Here is a 17,925-nt window from a genome sequence, read left to right as displayed (position 1 = left end):
CCTTCGTGAACTTCTCCAGCATACATCCTTCCCTCGGGCTGCAGTTCTTCATGAACTGCTCCATTGTGGGTCATGAGTCCTGCCAGCAAACCTGCTCCAGAGGGGCTGCTCTCTCCACTGGCTTCCCACAGATGCTGCCAGGAGCCTGCTCCAGCACGGGCTTCCCACGGGCTCACAGCCTCCTTGGGCATTCACCTGCTCCAGTGTGGAGTTCTCCACGGGCTGCAGGGGGACACGTGCTCCCCCATGGATCCCCATGGGCTGCAGGGGCACAGCTGACTCTCCATGGTCTGCACCAGGGGCTGTAGGGGAATCTGCTCTGGTGCCTGGAGCACCTCCTGCCCCTCCTTCTCCACTGGCCTTGGTGTCTGCAGGGCTGTTCCTCTCACATAGTCTCACTCCTCTCTCTGGCTGCAATGGTGCAGCTTTTCCCCACTTCTTAAGTCTGTTCTCCCATTGGCACCATCATGGCTGCTGCTGGGCTCGGCCTTGGCCAGAGGTTCATCCATCCTGGAGCCGGCTGACATCGGATCTGTCAGATATGGGCAAAACTTCTGGCGGCTTCTCACAGATCCCATTCCTGTGGCTTGCCCACTAATAAAACCTTGCCATGCAAACCAATACAGCTTATTCATTTTAATCTTATAGTTCTACTTCTTAGTGAAATTTATTTAATTGGCTTTCTACTACTGCAAGTACACTGTTTCTGAGACCGAAATGTATTAAGTTGTATGTACTTACCCAAGACTACTTCTTCAGTAGAAAGATGGCTGTCCTTAGAAAAAGAGAATAATTACAATGGCTCATTTTGGACCAGTTTACTGAGATAGTTAAATTCTGCAACATGCTCTTTCTTTTTGTCCAGCAAAATATTTAAAATTACTTTAGCCTTCAGCAGACGTTGTACTGAATATTTATGGGAGAAATAAAACCAAACCAAATTAGCTTCTTAAGACAAACCTTCAGTTTATAAAACAACTGATGGCATTTGAATATTTTAATCTGCTTTACTAGCAGTGCGATCAGACAAAACAGTAATGCATTGAAACACCATTTTACATTAACATTACAAAATACAGCAATTTTTTTTCTCTATGTATTTACATAAGCAAACATATAGGTATTCAAAATAGAATGCATCTCACAGTCTGGCAATAATTACATAAGTACAGTGCTTGGTTGACTGAATGGGATAGATACATAGGAATTTTTACCCTGAATTGTATAAAGGATGCACACCAGCTTAGGAGATACATGGTGAGCCTCATGTCTTTGGACATTTTTCAGATGCAGTCTTAACAGTAATAAAATGTCAATCTACTTGAAAAATTGAAGCTGAAAAGTTTTTTCAAATGAAGTGTTTTTGTTGGATGTAGATTTGACAGACTGACTCAGCATGCTTTTCCTGTGAAGTATGAGAAGGCCCTAACCTCAGAACCAGCCTGTATGAATGTCTTCTTTTCTTTTTTTAACCTGAAAAATTACAAAAAATTCCATTCCAGTCTGATGCATAATGAAAACACATTTTTTTGGAAGATGGAAGTGTTGCTCTGAAGCCGGTCATATTAAACCATGGTGTTCATGCTAAGCATGGGCCAAGTGCTGTAAATCCTAGTTTAAAACAGCTGAACTTTGTCATCTGTCTGCAGTATAATGAGTCCACTAATTGCTATCTACTGATGAACAACCTCTAGCAGATTTGGCATGGTGACTAGAACAAATTCGTATCCTGACTCTGTCATCCTCACTAAGACAAACTGCACAAAAATCTATTAATATTTTGATGCAAGGTGGCAGAATCAGGCCTTGCTAAGCTGTCAAAAATGTCCATAAAGAGCTGGAGATATTGGTCTTTATCTGCTGTGCATTCTTGGCCTTGAGACGCTTCTTAGGCAAAAGCTGCTGATCACTCAATAAAACCGTCTATCTGAGTGCTCCAGAATCAAAATGTCAGGCATCAGTTTTCCCTGGTTCTAAGCAAAAACTAAGTGTTATGTTCTCTCCAGCTGTCAGTTAATAAAATGCTGTCAAGTCTCTTATGTCCAAAACATAGATTTTGTTTTAATAAGCTGGGAAAAAAATATTGTTCAGAGTCATGTTGTAATGCAACTTCAAACCAGTAATTGAAACCCTCTGTGATTGTAGTGAAACATTCCCTGTCAGTATTTGCAACCTGAGCAATTTGAGATTGTGAAAGAGGAACAGAAGGTGAAATGGAAGAGAAACAGAGGGCTGATCTGCTCTCCCACGTGGGCAAAATGCAGACCGTAAGTGGAGAGCATAAGCACTGAATGTGAAATGTTCAGTAACAGTTTATCAGCTGCAAGCTGGTGAAGGAGACTGTGCAGAGCAGCAACCGGACCCTCAGGAGATTTGGGAGGAATTGAGCTCCAGAGAAGTGCAGGGTGCTATATACATCATGGAGTATGCAGGTGGGCTCTGCTCCCTGGTACAAATGGGTGATAAGACCCAAGCTGTCTGTCCCACCTACTTCTTTCTCTTGCAAGGCCAGAGAAACTTGCATCGTCAGGCATAAATGGCAAAAAATGTGGCGATTCCCTCCACTGGTGAAAGCCTCTTTGTTTCCTTTCCCCTCACATGCAGGTTTAGAGACCTTCAGTCCCCTGTCAATATTCATCATATGAAGGCAATCTGGTTTGGTGGCAGATCTTGAGCCTCAGACCTCTCCTCACAAAAGACCTGTGCTTTTATTACTGCCTACTTATTCCCTGAGGTACATGTTTCCAAGAGTGAATCCTCAAAACCATCACCCCAGTTGTGGAGTGGAGACATCTGGACTTCTGGCCTGTGGGATACAAGGTGGACATTGTCCTTAGTTCAAAGTACCAGATTTAGGGTCTATATCAAACTTTGCAGGAAACAATGGAAAGTCACTGCTCCCACCTACTACTGTGGTTGTCCTCATGCTCAACTGCATTTAGCTGATTCCCTCTGGAATCCCTTCTTTGCCAGTGTGGCACCCCTCACACAGTGCTGTGTGGGAGCAGGATGTGTGCATAGGGAGGTAGGAGCAGCGAGTTCATTTTTCTTTCTGCTGAAGCTGTTCAGTTTGGCTGTGGTGATCAAGTGTACCTGGTGCCAGAGAGGCCATATAAAGCACCTGGTGAGCACAGCATTTATTCCACTTGATTTATCAGTTGATCTTAAATGATCAGTGTTGGGGGGAAAACTGTGAATGTCTGCGAGGTGAAAGATGACATGTATGGCATCATCACTGCAGATAGGGCTACAGCATGCCACTTTGACCCAGATATGGAGGCTGAGGTCTGTGGGGTGAGTCAGTGTCATCATGTGCACACAGAGCTTCTGTGTCATGGTGGCTCCTATCTATCCCGTCAGAAGAAAGGACTCATATAACTAGCGGATTTAGTTATACAACATATATATGACAATAAATCAGTTTTTTGGAAATCAGTCGAATACCCAGCCAACTTTTAAGTCCTGTCTGCCATAGATCAGTATCTTAAGCTAAAGGCCTTCTTCCTCCAAAGAGTCCCACCTGGTAGGCTAGAATAAGATTCAGGTTCTCTCTGTCTCTCTCTTTCTTTGACTTAGTGGAAATTTAATTGCTCTGTAAAAACTGAACAGCTTCAGTAGAAGGACTGATAAAGGCATTGGAGTTTTGCTTCTGGACGGGCCATGTTTTTTCCAGAGAAACTGGAATACATCCTGGTTCTGATGAGATTATGGCTGCAAAATTCATGGAATGAATCAAATGATTGGATTTAAGACTTGCAGGTGAATGCAACATTCATATTTCTCCTCTTCAGCCAAGTCCCACTGGCCTTGATGACATTGGCTATGATGCCTGAAAGAAAAGAGTTTCATGACTAGGCATGTCTGTCAAGCAATGTATCTTGTGTTCTTTGTGCAATGTATTCTGCCCGTGGATCTATGCATGTGAAATGCAGTGTTGTTTATAGGTCCTGTTATTTTTCAAGTGAGCCCCATTTGCCCATACATATTTCATTAAGGCTGAGTCCTAGTAGTGCAATCTTCTGACCATTCCTGAGCAATCTGCCTTAACAGCAATACAGCAAAACCAGGGAAAACAATTTTTAGCAACTAACAGTTTTCTAATCATTCTGGCTTTACAAGCCCTAAAACAAAACCAGAACATTCTTCTAAAATGGCCTTTTTTAACCAAAGAGAAATGATGAGAGTGGATCTGCTTCAGCCCTTTACTAAAGGCTTTACTCATGCAATACTTCCTCTGACATTGCTTAAATCAGACTTCATTGGAATTGAACAGAGTCATGGATTTGGAATTGGTGCTGAAATTATTTAGCAATGTTATGCCTGGTTTTCCACTTTTCTCTTGCTTCACCTCCCTGTCAGCACCAGTGGGAGGGAACAGGGAATTAAGACCAATAATTTTGAAAACATTACTTTCAATTTTGAAGCTGAACACATGAAATTTTTGAATGGAAAGAAACTACAAGTCTTGAAATAAAGATTACAAGTGGTGGTGGAAACAGAGGATTATTCAAGTATAATTTACCTTTGAAGATTGCTTATTTGAAATACAGAACAAATGGCAGAAAAGCCCAGGGACATTTCAGAATGGTTACTGAGGAAGAAAAGGTAGCATAAAAACAGTTAACAAAATGTCTATATATTTAATCTATAGCAGTTTTAATAGATTTTGTTTAATACTTTAAGATTTATTTTAAATATATATTAGGAAATTAACCATCATTTTATTTACAATTCCATAAAGTGCTCATTCAGTTAATAACAAAACTCAATTGTAGCAAGACAAACTAGCTGGAGCCTACTCTGCAAGAACATCAAAGGACAGCTTAGCTTTCATTTGCAAAGGGAAAAGAAATGCGTAGATTTCTTCACAGCCCGTATTGTAATACCAGAAATTGCATTTTTTTCTTTAAGAAATATATCCTTTAGAATATTAAAAAAATAAGTTTAATAAAGCCTGTGCTTAAAGCAGCCAAAGTACTGTATGAAAAAAATTGCACATTTGATACCATTTGAACCCTGCTTTTCATCCACAGGATAATGTGAGTAGTATATGATGTTATTGGAAGGTCTCTTGAACACAGCTGATTTTCCTAAGCTATCAGAGCTTCTCACAGCAGGTGAAATTTTCAGCACACGCACAGTGGTTGTCATGGCAGCTGCTGACCATCACACACCACTAACCTTTTCGTTCCCTGGGCCGATACTTCCCTTGGAGGTACCATCTAAACGATGTGTTCCTATCGTGACTGTCGAGTAATCCTTAGCCATCATTTTGGCCTCTTTTTTCAAACTCTTCATTTGTGCTAGCTGGAGCTGGCTGGAATCATATGCAAGTGCTGGGATAGTGTTCACTAGAATCAGCTGGAAAGGTTTCTTCTCCTCCTTGTAGCGACACTGAATGTAGCGAGAGAAAGCTGAGCGGTAGGTTTTGTTGAACAATGTATAGACGAGTGGGTTGACAGCCGAAGAAAGGTAGCCAATCCAAACAAATACGTTAAGAAGTCCTCCAATGACCTCTTCTTTGCATGACTCCTTGCAAATAACGGCCATCACATTGGTGATGAAAAACGGGCACCACATCACAACAAACAGAAAGAACACAATGCCAAGAACCTTGGAAGCCTTCTGCTCATTGCTGATGGATTGCATGGTTCTCCTCCCCGAAGTCCCTGCATCTCTGTTCAAGGAGCGCTGAAAGAGTTTCTCTGAGGACAGGGAACTCTGAGGAAGGAAGCTGAATGAAGCAAACTTGGTCTTAGGGCCAACGTCATTCACGCATAGCATAGCTTCCTTCTGCAGCGACTTGATAGTTAAAAAGTAAGTGACTACCATGATGGTTAGAGGGATGAAGAATGCCACAAAGGAGCCTACTAGAACAAAATTTTCATCTGCAAGTAAGCAGATGTCTTTCTTAAAAATGTCTTTCTTAAATACTTTGGAGTCATCTTGTAGTCCAAAGACGGGTATAGGCATGGAGATACCTGAAGGTGGGTGAGAGAAAGAAGAGGTTAAACACGATAATGAAAAACACTTCCAGCCTCCAAGAAAAAAACAAACATCCACCTGTGTTCTACCTGTGGCTGAGGTGATCATAGCTATACACATTACCTCAGCCACAGCTAGAACCCATTTGCTTCCTTCCAACTGTCCTATGACACCTGATAGCCACAAAATCATGTGTTCTTGGATCTTGGGCCCCTTGTAATGATCTCCAGACTCACCCCTTGGTCCCTGCCACCTTGGCAAAAGAACTATGAAGAACTATGACCAAGATGACACTATGTATTTCTTTTCTGGAGTGGCATAAGAGTGATCTTGGACTGTTTTTCATTAGAGGATTTAAAGTGTTCTGGGTTCCAATTAGACTGGGAAATACTAATTTTAGGAGGAAAGATAATTTTTTATCAGAGGCCTAAGAGTAATCTTTCATTGTGTCTTTTCTTGCTGTAATCTCCATATAATCAACACAGGCTAAATGCTAACAAAACCCAACTTCCCATGTGGGAAGGGCCAGATGAACAATGGGAAAAAATTAAGCACTGAGAGACACTGATATGAGGCAGCCTGAGATGTGGTTTACCCTACAGGACCACAAAGGTCCTTTCACTGTATTTCCAGCTGCTAGAGGTTGCCTTCTCTGTGCACAGCCATGCAAACTTTGTCTTCCCCTGGAGCATGTGCTGCGTCTTTGCCTTGTCATGAATGGCAAGGCAAGGTGACAAAGTCCATTCTCCTTGGACTGCTATGTCTGATTCAACCCTACTCAGCCATTTCCTCGGGGATTTCTGCAAATGCTGCTACAGTCTGGGTAAAATCAAACAGCTGCTATTTCTTTGGTTGTTGGTTTTGGGTTTTTTTTCAGCATTTGTCTCTTCCCCTCCAAATGGATGCTGTCTCTCCAAGAGAGGCAATATTCAGACAATGAAAGAGATGATGTGCTGCAAAGATAGCAAAAGTGGAGTGAAGCAGGGGGTGATAATGCAGCTCTGTTTGGATAAAAGCAGCAAGGTGTCTGACTCCTGTGGAAAGTTAGCATAATCTGGGAGCTTCAGTCCCATTTGCATTTTTGAACAGAAATCCCAGTTTCTGTATTTGGCTTATGAGAAATAAAAACATTGACTAGAGAAGAATTTCTTATGATGTGAGGAGGATGCTGTGCCCTACTTTGTTCAGTGTATGCCCAAGAATGTCCTTACTGGTTCACAGATGAGTCCTGAAACATCAGCATTTCAATGGTACCTTCCTCTGTCTCTCTTTCTTTCCCTTGTTCCCGCCTGCTGCCTTAACTGGGAGCCCTTTAAAAGCATCGCCTGTCTGTTCATTTCACACATATCCAGTACCCAGCATAACAGCTCCAGTCCCAGAGGAAGGCTGTGGAGTACAGGCTCAATACCAAACAATAATAATCATGGTAATAATAATATTAGATTATTATTCTGTTCAAGTGCTTCATTCTTTTTGTTCTGGAGCTTCTACAAAGATCTTTTTCTAAGAACGCTGCAGCTTATTTTGTCTTTGCAGCTTTGAACTGAGCCATGGCATTGCCTCAAGCCGGTTTAGAAAAGTGCTGTTCTTATCATCCCAGGGCAGAAGCTGGTGGAGAGCCTGTGGTATTACCCTTTCTGTTTCTCCTGCAGAAGCTCTAAATGCTTGGGCTAAGAGAAGCCAGTGAGTGAGATGCAAACTCATGCAGTGTGTGGAAACTCCTTAGTTGAGCTAACAGAAACCTCCAGTGACTCCAGAAAAGCTGCTGGCTATAAAGGTCCAAGTCAGTCTCACTGACAACAGAGAGGAAGAGGTCGCCATGAGAAACCAGGCTGTCCAGCTGTGGCTGAGTAATCTGGGGTGCTGAACAACTCCAGGGAAATGAGGAATGCTTGGAAGTTCCTTTTCTTTTTTTGGATGAGTTGAAGGGGTGCCGAGGGCATCCAGCACCTCCCAGCGTTATACTTCAGCTGCACAAAGACACAGCATTAGTCAGAGCAATACCACAAGTTTCCCGTCTGCTTCTGCCCTGTGCTGATAACAGCAAGGCTGTTTTTTCATTTCATTCAAAGACCTAGTGTGAGCTGCAGAGATAAAATAAACAATGGTATTGACGGAGTAAAAAGATGCCTTTCATTACTAGCTTATGGTTCAGCTGCTTGAGGAGGCATGGGAGTAAAGGCAGCAGCACTAGAAAGAGGAAAATTTTAGCATAACTGCAGGCTTTTTCAAGTAAAGGGCCAAAGTCTGTTACAGCTTCTCACCTGAAACAAGAGGAGCAATTCCCCAACTGCTTTGTTTTGTTCTTAGCAGCTTCTGGAGACTGGCATCCAAATCCAGATTTCTGGCTTTAAAAAATGGAAATGGGCTTCAGCATGTAGCAGAAGTTCCCACATTTCTTTGTCATTCCTTTAACGTGCACAGAAGTGCTATACCCAGCAGAGCTGTAGCAGGCACTGCTAGTCATGTCAGTTTTTCTGAGTGACCATTCAAGGCATCTTTCCCCTACAGCCATAGGGAAGTGGCCTGTATACAGTTTGAACACAGCAGAGATAACACACTTTGGTGGCAGAGAACACTGACAACTGTAAACTGCTTTTTGTGTAACCCCAGTTCAGCTGATGCAGGGCATCCCACAAATGATATTGTGGCATTCTTGCATGGAATAAGTTAACGTCCAGCCCAATTTTCTCTTTTCTTATCTCTACAGGGGCTAAATTTACTGCTCCCCTCCTGGAAGGAATGGGGTTTTTCTCCCCTCAGCAGTTGGCTTCTGCAGCATAAGTATGGCAAATTCCATGAGGCAGAGGGACCAAATTCAAAGGCAGTCATGCTTAAACTGTAAGTAAAGGAGCTTCCATGTGCAACTCACATCCACTATTTTGATGGGATTTTTAGGAAGCATCACATATGGCCAAGAGTATCACCCACATGTCACGTTTGGTCAAGACCACATTTGTCCTGTAAACCTGTAACAAAAAGTCCTGGTCTATGGTTGCATTACCATTATTGCAGCTGACTGAATTAATTCTTTAAAAGTTGAAGCTGAATGATCTATTTCACCTGGATGATTCAGATGTATAATTCCTCGCTGGTTTACTTGTCCTTGCTTTCCAGCTCCCTGCTCTTGGTGACTGGATGTTTAAGAAGACACAGATGGTGCCTGTGCATTCAAACATCATAAGAAGAAAATCAGCTTCACAAGAAAGGATCATGCAGAGCTACCAGGGAGGGACAAACAGGTGTTTGGGAAATGAAGCATGTGCAAACAGTAGATCTGGAGGAAACAACCTGGAAGGGCTGTAACAGAACAGCTATTCCACACCCTGCCCATTCCATGCTCCCACTAGCTCAAGGTCAGTCTGGAAAAAATCTTGGTATCTCCTGAGGGCTTTTTTATGGTTTATCTTCCTTGGATTTTAAAAGAACTAAACTGAGGCACAAGGAAGCATTCAGCACAGAATAGGAGCATCCATTCGAGCACTAAAGGTACATTAGCCACTCCATTTCCAGTTGACATTCCCACTTAGAACGTTTTCCCTTGTGAACAAGCCCTAAATATTATGTTCCTCTGGTACAAGGTGGTTTATTTATATGGCTTGATTTATACGCACGTGGCTGTTTCAAACTGTGGATTTTAATAAACCGCACAACAGAGCCCAAACAATAAAGATGAACAATAAATTCTGCATTAAACCTCAAGCATTTGGGCAGAGTTTCAGAATGACAAAATGCTCTTGAAAACACCAAAGGTTAAGAAGTAAAACAATGGCATCCTTCTTCTTGTTCTCTCAGAAAGCCTGGTGAAATTGACAAGGGTTGATATAGTGGTACACGTTGCTGGCTTCAGAGGTGTACAACAGCTATAAAACCACTTTAAGTGGACAGGTAAACTGGGTTTGCAGCTGCCTTGAGCTGCTGAGACTATCAATAAATCAAAACCATAATTTACAATGTGCGTTCAGGGTGGTACACTTGGGTTGCTTGGGGTGAAGACAAGAAGGGGGGAGTGAATTGATAAGGTCAGGATTTCTTCTGTGAAGTCTCCTTCAAGCAGAAACTCAGTCACGTGCTTTTGCCTCGCATCTATCCGTTTCAGTTGTGTTTAATACAAGTGAGCATTACTCTGTGCCTTAATAAATGTCCAAGGGTTAGGAGCTACCTTTTAGAACTGTCATTACAGTTTCTCAACAAAATTTGGCACCTTTTATCACCTTCTCATGGAAAACAAAAACCCCTCCCCATCTCAGGTTTTAGTAGTCACATGGATTCAAACATACCGGGTCATGGGCCAGCTCATGGGCCACTGCACAAAGATGTGCTGTGACACTGCGGACCTCTGAAAGGATTGCTGCTTGAGAAGGCAAGTGTATCCTTCAAGCAGTGCAATGTGGCCATATTGTCTAATATCTTTAGAAAAGCCCATGCTGTTATCTGGTGCCTATTTGTACTCAGAAAATGTCCTCTTTTGGTACATCTACACATTCAAACAGCAAACAGATGCCCATGTATACTCACCTGCTACATCCCAAAGCATACAGTGTGTACTCTCAGTTTCGTGTTGTATAAAAATCTCCTTGTTGCACACTGCGATCACATTATTTTCAATATTTTTGACTTAATTTACCTAATTTAATTTCTTAATAAAGAAAATTTATTCCTTTGGGAATGGTGCCCTGTGTAGGTGTTTGTTTGCTCAAGGAACACAAGCCACAGTGAGCCACTTGTGGCAGGGGGACCATGGACCATGTGCCCCTCTGAATATCAAGGATGAAAATGTGTCTGGATCTTATATGATGAGCTGGAGTTTAGCAGCAGTTACTTCAACTTAAACATCTGCAGAGGAGTTGCTCAGTCTGACTTCATGTCTCTGCTTGGCATTTGACACTCACCATTATGGTTGTTACATCACTACATTTCATTGTTTTGTCATTACATCATCATTTCCCAAGACCTGCAAACACTTGGCTGCTCTCTGCGTGCACCTGAAAATGTTATTCCCCCATCGACTCCTTTCCAGTCATGACAAACCTTTCACTGTTGTAATTTTGTTGCTGCCAGAGTAGTGCCAGCCATATTTCCAATATGTGCAGGTTGCTGATGGGTGGCAGTGCAGAAGCAGAAATTTCCATCTGGGAAGAGGGGATGTTGAAAACCTCCATGTGGATTGGGAATCACCATCTGAGGGTGCATCTAGCTAGCATGAATGTTAAAAAGCTTCCACCTTCCTTAGTTAGCGTGGCAATGTCCCCAAAGTCCTGCTCTAGAATTTCTCCTCACGAGTGAGACCAGCACAGAATTCTTCCCTAGTGGAAAGTACATGTGTTGGCGGAGGCAGAAGTGGATGAGGAGCTTTCTGTCACAAATCCCCACATAAGATTTGTTTTCAAATGGATTTCCTCAAGAGCTAAGTTAGTCACAGTGCTGGAGGAGCATAGTCTCCTTTCTGCATCCCAAGAGGCTGTACTCACAGGAATGGAATCAGAGTGGGTCCAGGTATTCTCCTTATAACTGCTGATAGACCATATTTGGTTTTTTATTCAAGGGCACACATGGAGCTGGTTTTCTGTATCTTTCCCTTGGAACACTTTATTTGGTCACACATGTTCTATTTAATACAACTGAAAGGAAAACTAATTTAAATTTATGTCACATAGGGGGGTGCCAGATAACAGATTATTCTATTAATTTTGAAATGGCTTTGTTCTTGACAGCTCAGAAAATCTCTAAGGAAACATATCTTTTAGCCTAGTAGGAGATACATTTGCTTCTTTTTATGTGAGAAAAGTATGGTAAATGATAATTTGTACCATAAATAATCTATTTCACTTTAGAAAAACAAAATCAGAGAAGTCTGTGTTTCCTAATATGTTTCTCATTTATGTCCTCAGTCCTGAAGCCTATTTCTCAACAAGAACAGAGATATGTCTCTCCAAATTAATTTGTAGAACTGTGATAATAAAATATTAACAGGGTTAGAGGAGAATTACAGGGAGGACAGTGCAAGAAATGAAGGACAGGTGCCCCTTTTTGACCCAACTGATTAGAAACCGTGGGCTCCAGAGTGAGCTGAGTTATGAGAGGGCACTGATGGAGTTGCTTTCTGCTTTCCTCAAAATGTGCACACAGCCCTATTTCCTAAAGGCAGCAAGAGTCCAACAGCAGGAAGCAGTTTCTTTGCTTTTGGCTTTAAGTGTTTTTCCTGCCTATGCACTCCTCAAATTCTCTTAGTTACGCTGCAAGACTTGTTTATGCTCTGGTTCTTCTCATTTTTTTGTTGGATTTTTCAGGCTTTCTGAGTATTTGAGGAAGATACAATTTTGCATAGCAATTTCCAGTGGAGCCTCTTCCCCCATACAGTCTTTGCTTTCCAGCTAGTGACATTATTTTTGATTTGGGCAGAGGCTTCTTCCAAGATGTTTATTGGCTTCTCACAGAGATCTCCAATTGAGAGAAGTTGTTATCCTTCTAAGATGGTTACCCAGTCACTAAAGGGAGTAGCAGAGGAATATAGAAGTCTGCACTTATCAAACAGCTAGAAAAAAATAAAGAAAGGTTTATAAATGTCCTGAAGAAATTTATTTTGAAAAAGGACTTAGGAACTGGGGATTTCAGATGATGCCATTCATGTGTGTAGTAGGGAGCAATGGCTTTGGGCACTGGTGGTTTCAACTGAATGAGCTCAAAGAGGAAGTTTTGCTTTTGCAACCAAACCCTCTAAATTTGGTGCTAGCACAGGTTGGCACAGGCTGCCTTCACTGTCTGCTGACTGCAATGGGTGGCCTCCAAGCGGGAGGTCTCCAAGGGGTAAGAAATTGCTGGACAAAACTCTGCTGTCTGGTCTGTTTTTCATAAGCAGAGAGGCAGCCACACATCCCAAAGGTAGTAGTTATATCTCATTTGAATATTATTTTTTAAAATTTATTTCTTAATATGCTTGTAGTTATTCCCAGGTAATGATGTCCTTGACCTGTGACTGCACATTGCCTCATTTTGGCTGAAGCTCTGAAGTGACTCTGTCTTTGTAGAGTAAAAGTGTTCTTGCTTAGACTTAGCACACTTTCTGTAAAGGACACCCACAGGTAAAACCTTCACTTCTAGGGCCAGAAAACAGAGGGAATATGTGGAAACCTCAGAAAATTGAAAGACTTTATCAATTCATACAGAAATATTATTTTAGATGGCACGTACTTGCAGTCAATCTGCTGCTAATTTACTATAGCATTTATATCTACTAAAGGCACACAACTTTTCCTAAATAAGTAGGAAATACCAAACTGCCCAGGAAATAAAATTTTTTACAATATGTCTAAAGAACAAAATAATGTGTACCACATGCCATATTCTTTGCCATGGATTTGATGAAACTCCTTTTTGCTGTGCTTGGTTAGACCTTGTGATCTGATTATGAGTATTTTAATGATGTTAAACGTGGAGAAAGATGTCAGAAGACCCCAACCCTAGACTCAGTAAGTGTGCCAACATTTAGACAAAAAGTAAATGTCTTTGCCTTGTGTAGATTAGTGTGTAAATACAAGTCAGTCCAAATGCATCTACAGGGAAGAAGAGGGAGACAAGAAGATATCTGGGTCTTCTTTTGTAGCAGAAGGCTGGACAAAGCTGTTTAGCTCTGCAATGTCTAGGAGGTTAAAAGTCAATAATAGAGAGTCTAAAATTCCTTTTCTTTCTCCAGAGAAACCCACTCAACCTGATGTCCAGTAAGGAGCGTGCTATCATGCCACGTAGAGCCAACTTGTTCACATGAGAAAACACCGTCTCTGTGTTCCCATGTAAAAACTTAGCCCATCCTTAAAGATGGGAAGAAGAAACATTTATGGGAGTGATTTGGCGTTGTTTTGGCACCACATTGCCACATCATATCTGAGATGAAATTACTCCTCTTGCATTCTGGTCTTTGGTGAGATTGAGACGTAGGACTGTCCCCGAGCCTGGAAAGAGTGAACTGTAAGGCGGTGTCTGGCTAAATGTGGACAGGAAGCTGAGGAAGCAGCTTGGCCCCAGGATGCTGGCTGAGCAGAGCCCAAGGTGGACAGCAGCTACAATTCTGGGAACTGGAAGGGAGCTGGGCTTGATGTTCTCCTCCAGGGGACATAGGCTGATGACAGCTGTGTATCTACCCCTTCATCCATGGTGATTAGAGGTGATGAAAAGTGACTGGCCTTACAATAAAGAGCTTAATATTTAGTCTGAAAATTTGCAAGGGGTTCCACAGGTCTCCAGCCTATCTCTGCACAAAAGGAAAAGGTTCTCCTCATTCTATTTAAGGCTGCTACTTCTGTGGCTCAGCAAAATGCAGCAGAGTAGGTCAAACGCCCTTTTTCTTTCTGTGTTCTCAATTAATGTTGTTTATATTGCATCGGTGTTTTTAAGTTTCCAGTAGCAATGGTTTAATTTCTACTCAAAAGAAGTTACAAATTTAGTGTTGTCACTGGCCTAGGTGAGTATGTTAATTTGCAAAGGAAAAGAGCCTCTGTGTAGGATCAACTTCAGCCACCTGTGATATCCCCTCCGTTTAGCATAGGACCTTTCTGTATCCCAAGTCAGATGGCCCCGCAATGTTCGCTGTTCAGGCCCCTAGCAGAGCAGATTTGGTGATAATGGTGCTTTGAGAAGAAGGGAATACCATACTTTTTTTACAGGATCTTCCTAGATCAGATGTTATCAGTTTGTCTTTTTAGCTATGAAGCTTCTAAACCATCCTCAGAGCTAATTTATTATGTGCTATACATGCTACATACACAGTAATGCTTAAAAAAATACTTATAGCAGCAATAAGCTAGAAATTGGGGAAAGATCTTAGATATTCCATACCATATAAGAAAACAATGTGATGCCTCCTAGAGCAGTCTAAGTGACAAGATCCCCTAATATCCCAGTTTTTATATCTCTGTCTTTTAATTATTACGTGGTGTGATTTGTTGAATGCTGATAATTTACTTAACTCTGCCTCAATCCTTCACTGAACTGAATAGGGATTTCTGTTAGTATCTCTGAGATTTCTTCAGCAGTGCTACTTGGCCTCATTGTGTAGTTTAAAAGGAGACTGAATGTAGCTATCAGATAATTTTTTTAAATATTACTTTTTTTTTTTTTACAATAATTTCACACTCCATCTGAAGGGCACAGATAACAAAAACTGTAATTCTTCTGGATTTTCTAGGCCTCAGACCATATCCCAATTGTTTGTCCATGCTTCCTTTTGTGGTTGCTTGCAGAAGCTGCTTAATAAGCAAATGGTCAGCTTCTTACTAGTTATACAAGGAGACTGCAGCAGTGGCTGGACAGCTATTGGGATAGATGTCCGGATGTGATGGATAATTTGGAAGGAAAAACAGAATGAGAAGCATCTTGGAGACCTGCACAGGTCTGAAGATGATGAGTCAGGATCCTGTGTTTTATTTTTCACTGTCCACCCTGCAGCTAATGCCCTTCACCCTGACTGAACCCTGTTAAACCAGTCAATGTCCTGGTCGCATTTACAAGATAATAAAGTTGAAGAAGAGATAAAAAGGGATCATATCTGCCCATATTTCCCATCTACTGGTGTCTATGTGGGTGCTACAGCACAATCCCTAGGCTTATCTTTCTGTTAAATGGCACAAAGCGCCTTGAAAATGAAAAATAAATACATGAACTGTCCTTGCAACAGGAAATGCAGGGGTGACCTCTTCATGTCCTGCAGTGGTATGCAAGGCAGGGCTGGATTTAACTGGGGAACTTTCAGTCCAAAATTTCTAGTACTTCTGTGCTTGTAGGGAGAAATTTGCACTGCTCACTCAGTGCACCTGGGACCTAAAATCACACAGTTTTTCTCTCAGGATACTCACAGTTCAGCTCAGTCTATGGTCCTGGCAATAGCAGTCAATTTGACATTTCAAAACTCAGATCAAATACAAAAAGTCATAACAAGGGCTGTGTTCTGCCAAAAGGAAATAAGTCTTGTGGGGTGTGATTTATTTCCAACATAAAGGCAGGATTGAATACTGTGAAATACACAGATTCCAATTTTGATCAGGCAGAAAAGAGAGCCTTTATCACGATGCCACAGACTGCTTTCAGGATATCACAGGAGCTCAACAAGCTATTTTCCATCAATGACCCTGGAGAACATCATAGGCAAAATCACCTGACAGGTGTTTCTAAGTTTGTTTCAGGTAATTAGGAATATGTTTTTGCAGTTCTGACAAAATCCCTGACTTTTATTAGCTGAGCTTCTGCTTAGAAGGGATGCCAATGGCACAGACCAGATAATGTGTGGGGAAAGTTAATTGCAGCCTGAGTGTTCAATAGTTTGCAATGTTTCTGCTGATAAAGATAAATATGAGGATTGAATTTTGAAGAATTCTGTGGTACATGAAACTTTCTTAATGTCATAAAACACAACATCTGGCTTAAGTCAAATTTAATAAATAAAGGAACTTGTGTTATTGTTCTGTATAATTTTAAAATGAAGAAATTTTCTCTTTTCTTGGCATTTTTCTTTTATGCAACCCAGTGCTACTTTAACAGCACCATTTTTAATTTAGAAGGTGATTAAATGCAGTTACAGTGTACAGACTGTTGTACACTTTATAAATCCCAACATAATTCCTTGTACACTTCTTTTGTTCTCATTTGTGTTGCATTTGGCATTTTCCATGCTGAAATCCAGCTCCTCTGACTAGAGACGCTCAAGTAATTTCTTGGTGAATATGGGATCCTCTTTTGAGCATGCATTGTTGTAGAGACCTACTGGAGAAAGATTAGAGCAGGCTTGTGAACAAGTCCTTTCTGCACTTTGCAACACCTCACATTGCACTTTCTGTAGAAAAGGGTATCCTGTGACAGGACCCAGGCTTGTCCTTCCCCCTCTGCATGGGGAATCCATTCTGAGTACTTGTCTGTATTGTACTCTGTGCTGGGAACATGAATGGCTAAAAATACAGCCTTTCAGAGAGGGGGTAGTAACTTACAATAGGCACTGTGCTGTTACTGCCTTTTTCCTTAAAATATTCCATTTACTCTGATGTACCCTATGAAGAGAGATTGGCTGATTATATGTCATATTGGCACCGACCAACAGTTACCTATTCATTCAAAAAAACCTGATAACACGACAGGCCTGGTTCAAATGAACTTAAGGGTTCTTCACTGGTAGCTTCAAGAGGAAGAAGGACATGGTCCTTATGGTCTTCAAAACAAAGACAGGTTTAAAAAGAAAGACAGAAATTTCTTTCATCAGCACCTTGACTAACCAGGTTCTTTCCACATTGCTGTGCTATTAAAAATACAGCTTTATTGTTTATAATTTGCCTTTAAAAAGAAAGCCAAAGCAGAAAGAAATGTCACACATTAATGTTATGACCACTCCTCATTCCTTTTTTTACCTGTAAGGCAGAGTGCTTCTTGCAAAAGAAGTGCTCCCAAAATGGATGTGTGCCTTTTTCATAGGCAAAACCCTTCATCTCATCCTGTTGTAATTACCCAAAGAACATAATACATAATACATAATAATTATTCTTCCTCTGATGATACTTATTTACTGGTATAATGTGTTCTCCCCCACCCAGATGAGTGTCGGGTTGCTCAGTGTCTCTGGTTTGCAAATATGTCCCTGTGGACACATGCCCGTGTCCCATTTCTTTATCTCTGTGTTTCCAAATTTGGAGAATTTAGAAAGCAGATCAATCATTAACATTCCTTTAAGGACCTTCTTCCATAAAGAAAAGTATTATGTTAGTAACACCTCCTTGTCAGATGAAAGAACATATACAAGTTCAAAATGCAAGGTTTTTGAACCTTTACAGTTATGGGAGGGAGATATGTGTGGTAAGCTGATGGTCTGATAGATGTGTTCACTCTTCTGGGAAGAACAAGTCAATCAAAGAGTTCTGTTACATGGGAAATATGGGGATAATTTACATCGAAGTAAATAGGATA

The 17,925-nt window shown here is 41.3% G+C and overlaps 1 protein-coding gene across 1 annotated transcript in view; it reads right to left on the bottom strand.

The window, feature by feature from the left end:
* Positions 1 to 982: 982 nt before the first annotated feature.
* The window catches only part of HTR2A (5-hydroxytryptamine receptor 2A), a 28,776-nt gene continuing 11,833 nt past the window's right edge, over positions 983 to 17,925 (bottom strand). Inside the window, exon 3 of the mRNA XM_032099763.1 lies at positions 983 to 5,981. Coding sequence (XP_031955654.1) covers positions 5,167 to 5,981 — 815 coding nt within the window. The 3' untranslated portion in view covers positions 983 to 5,166. The remainder of the gene's footprint in view (positions 5,982 to 17,925) is intronic.

Source organism: Corvus moneduloides, chromosome 2 (assembly GCF_009650955.1).
Source record: "Corvus moneduloides isolate bCorMon1 chromosome 2, bCorMon1.pri, whole genome shotgun sequence".
Lineage (NCBI taxonomy): Eukaryota > Metazoa > Chordata > Aves > Passeriformes > Corvidae > Corvus > Corvus moneduloides.
This window is presented reverse-complemented; position numbering and strand designations above follow the sequence as displayed.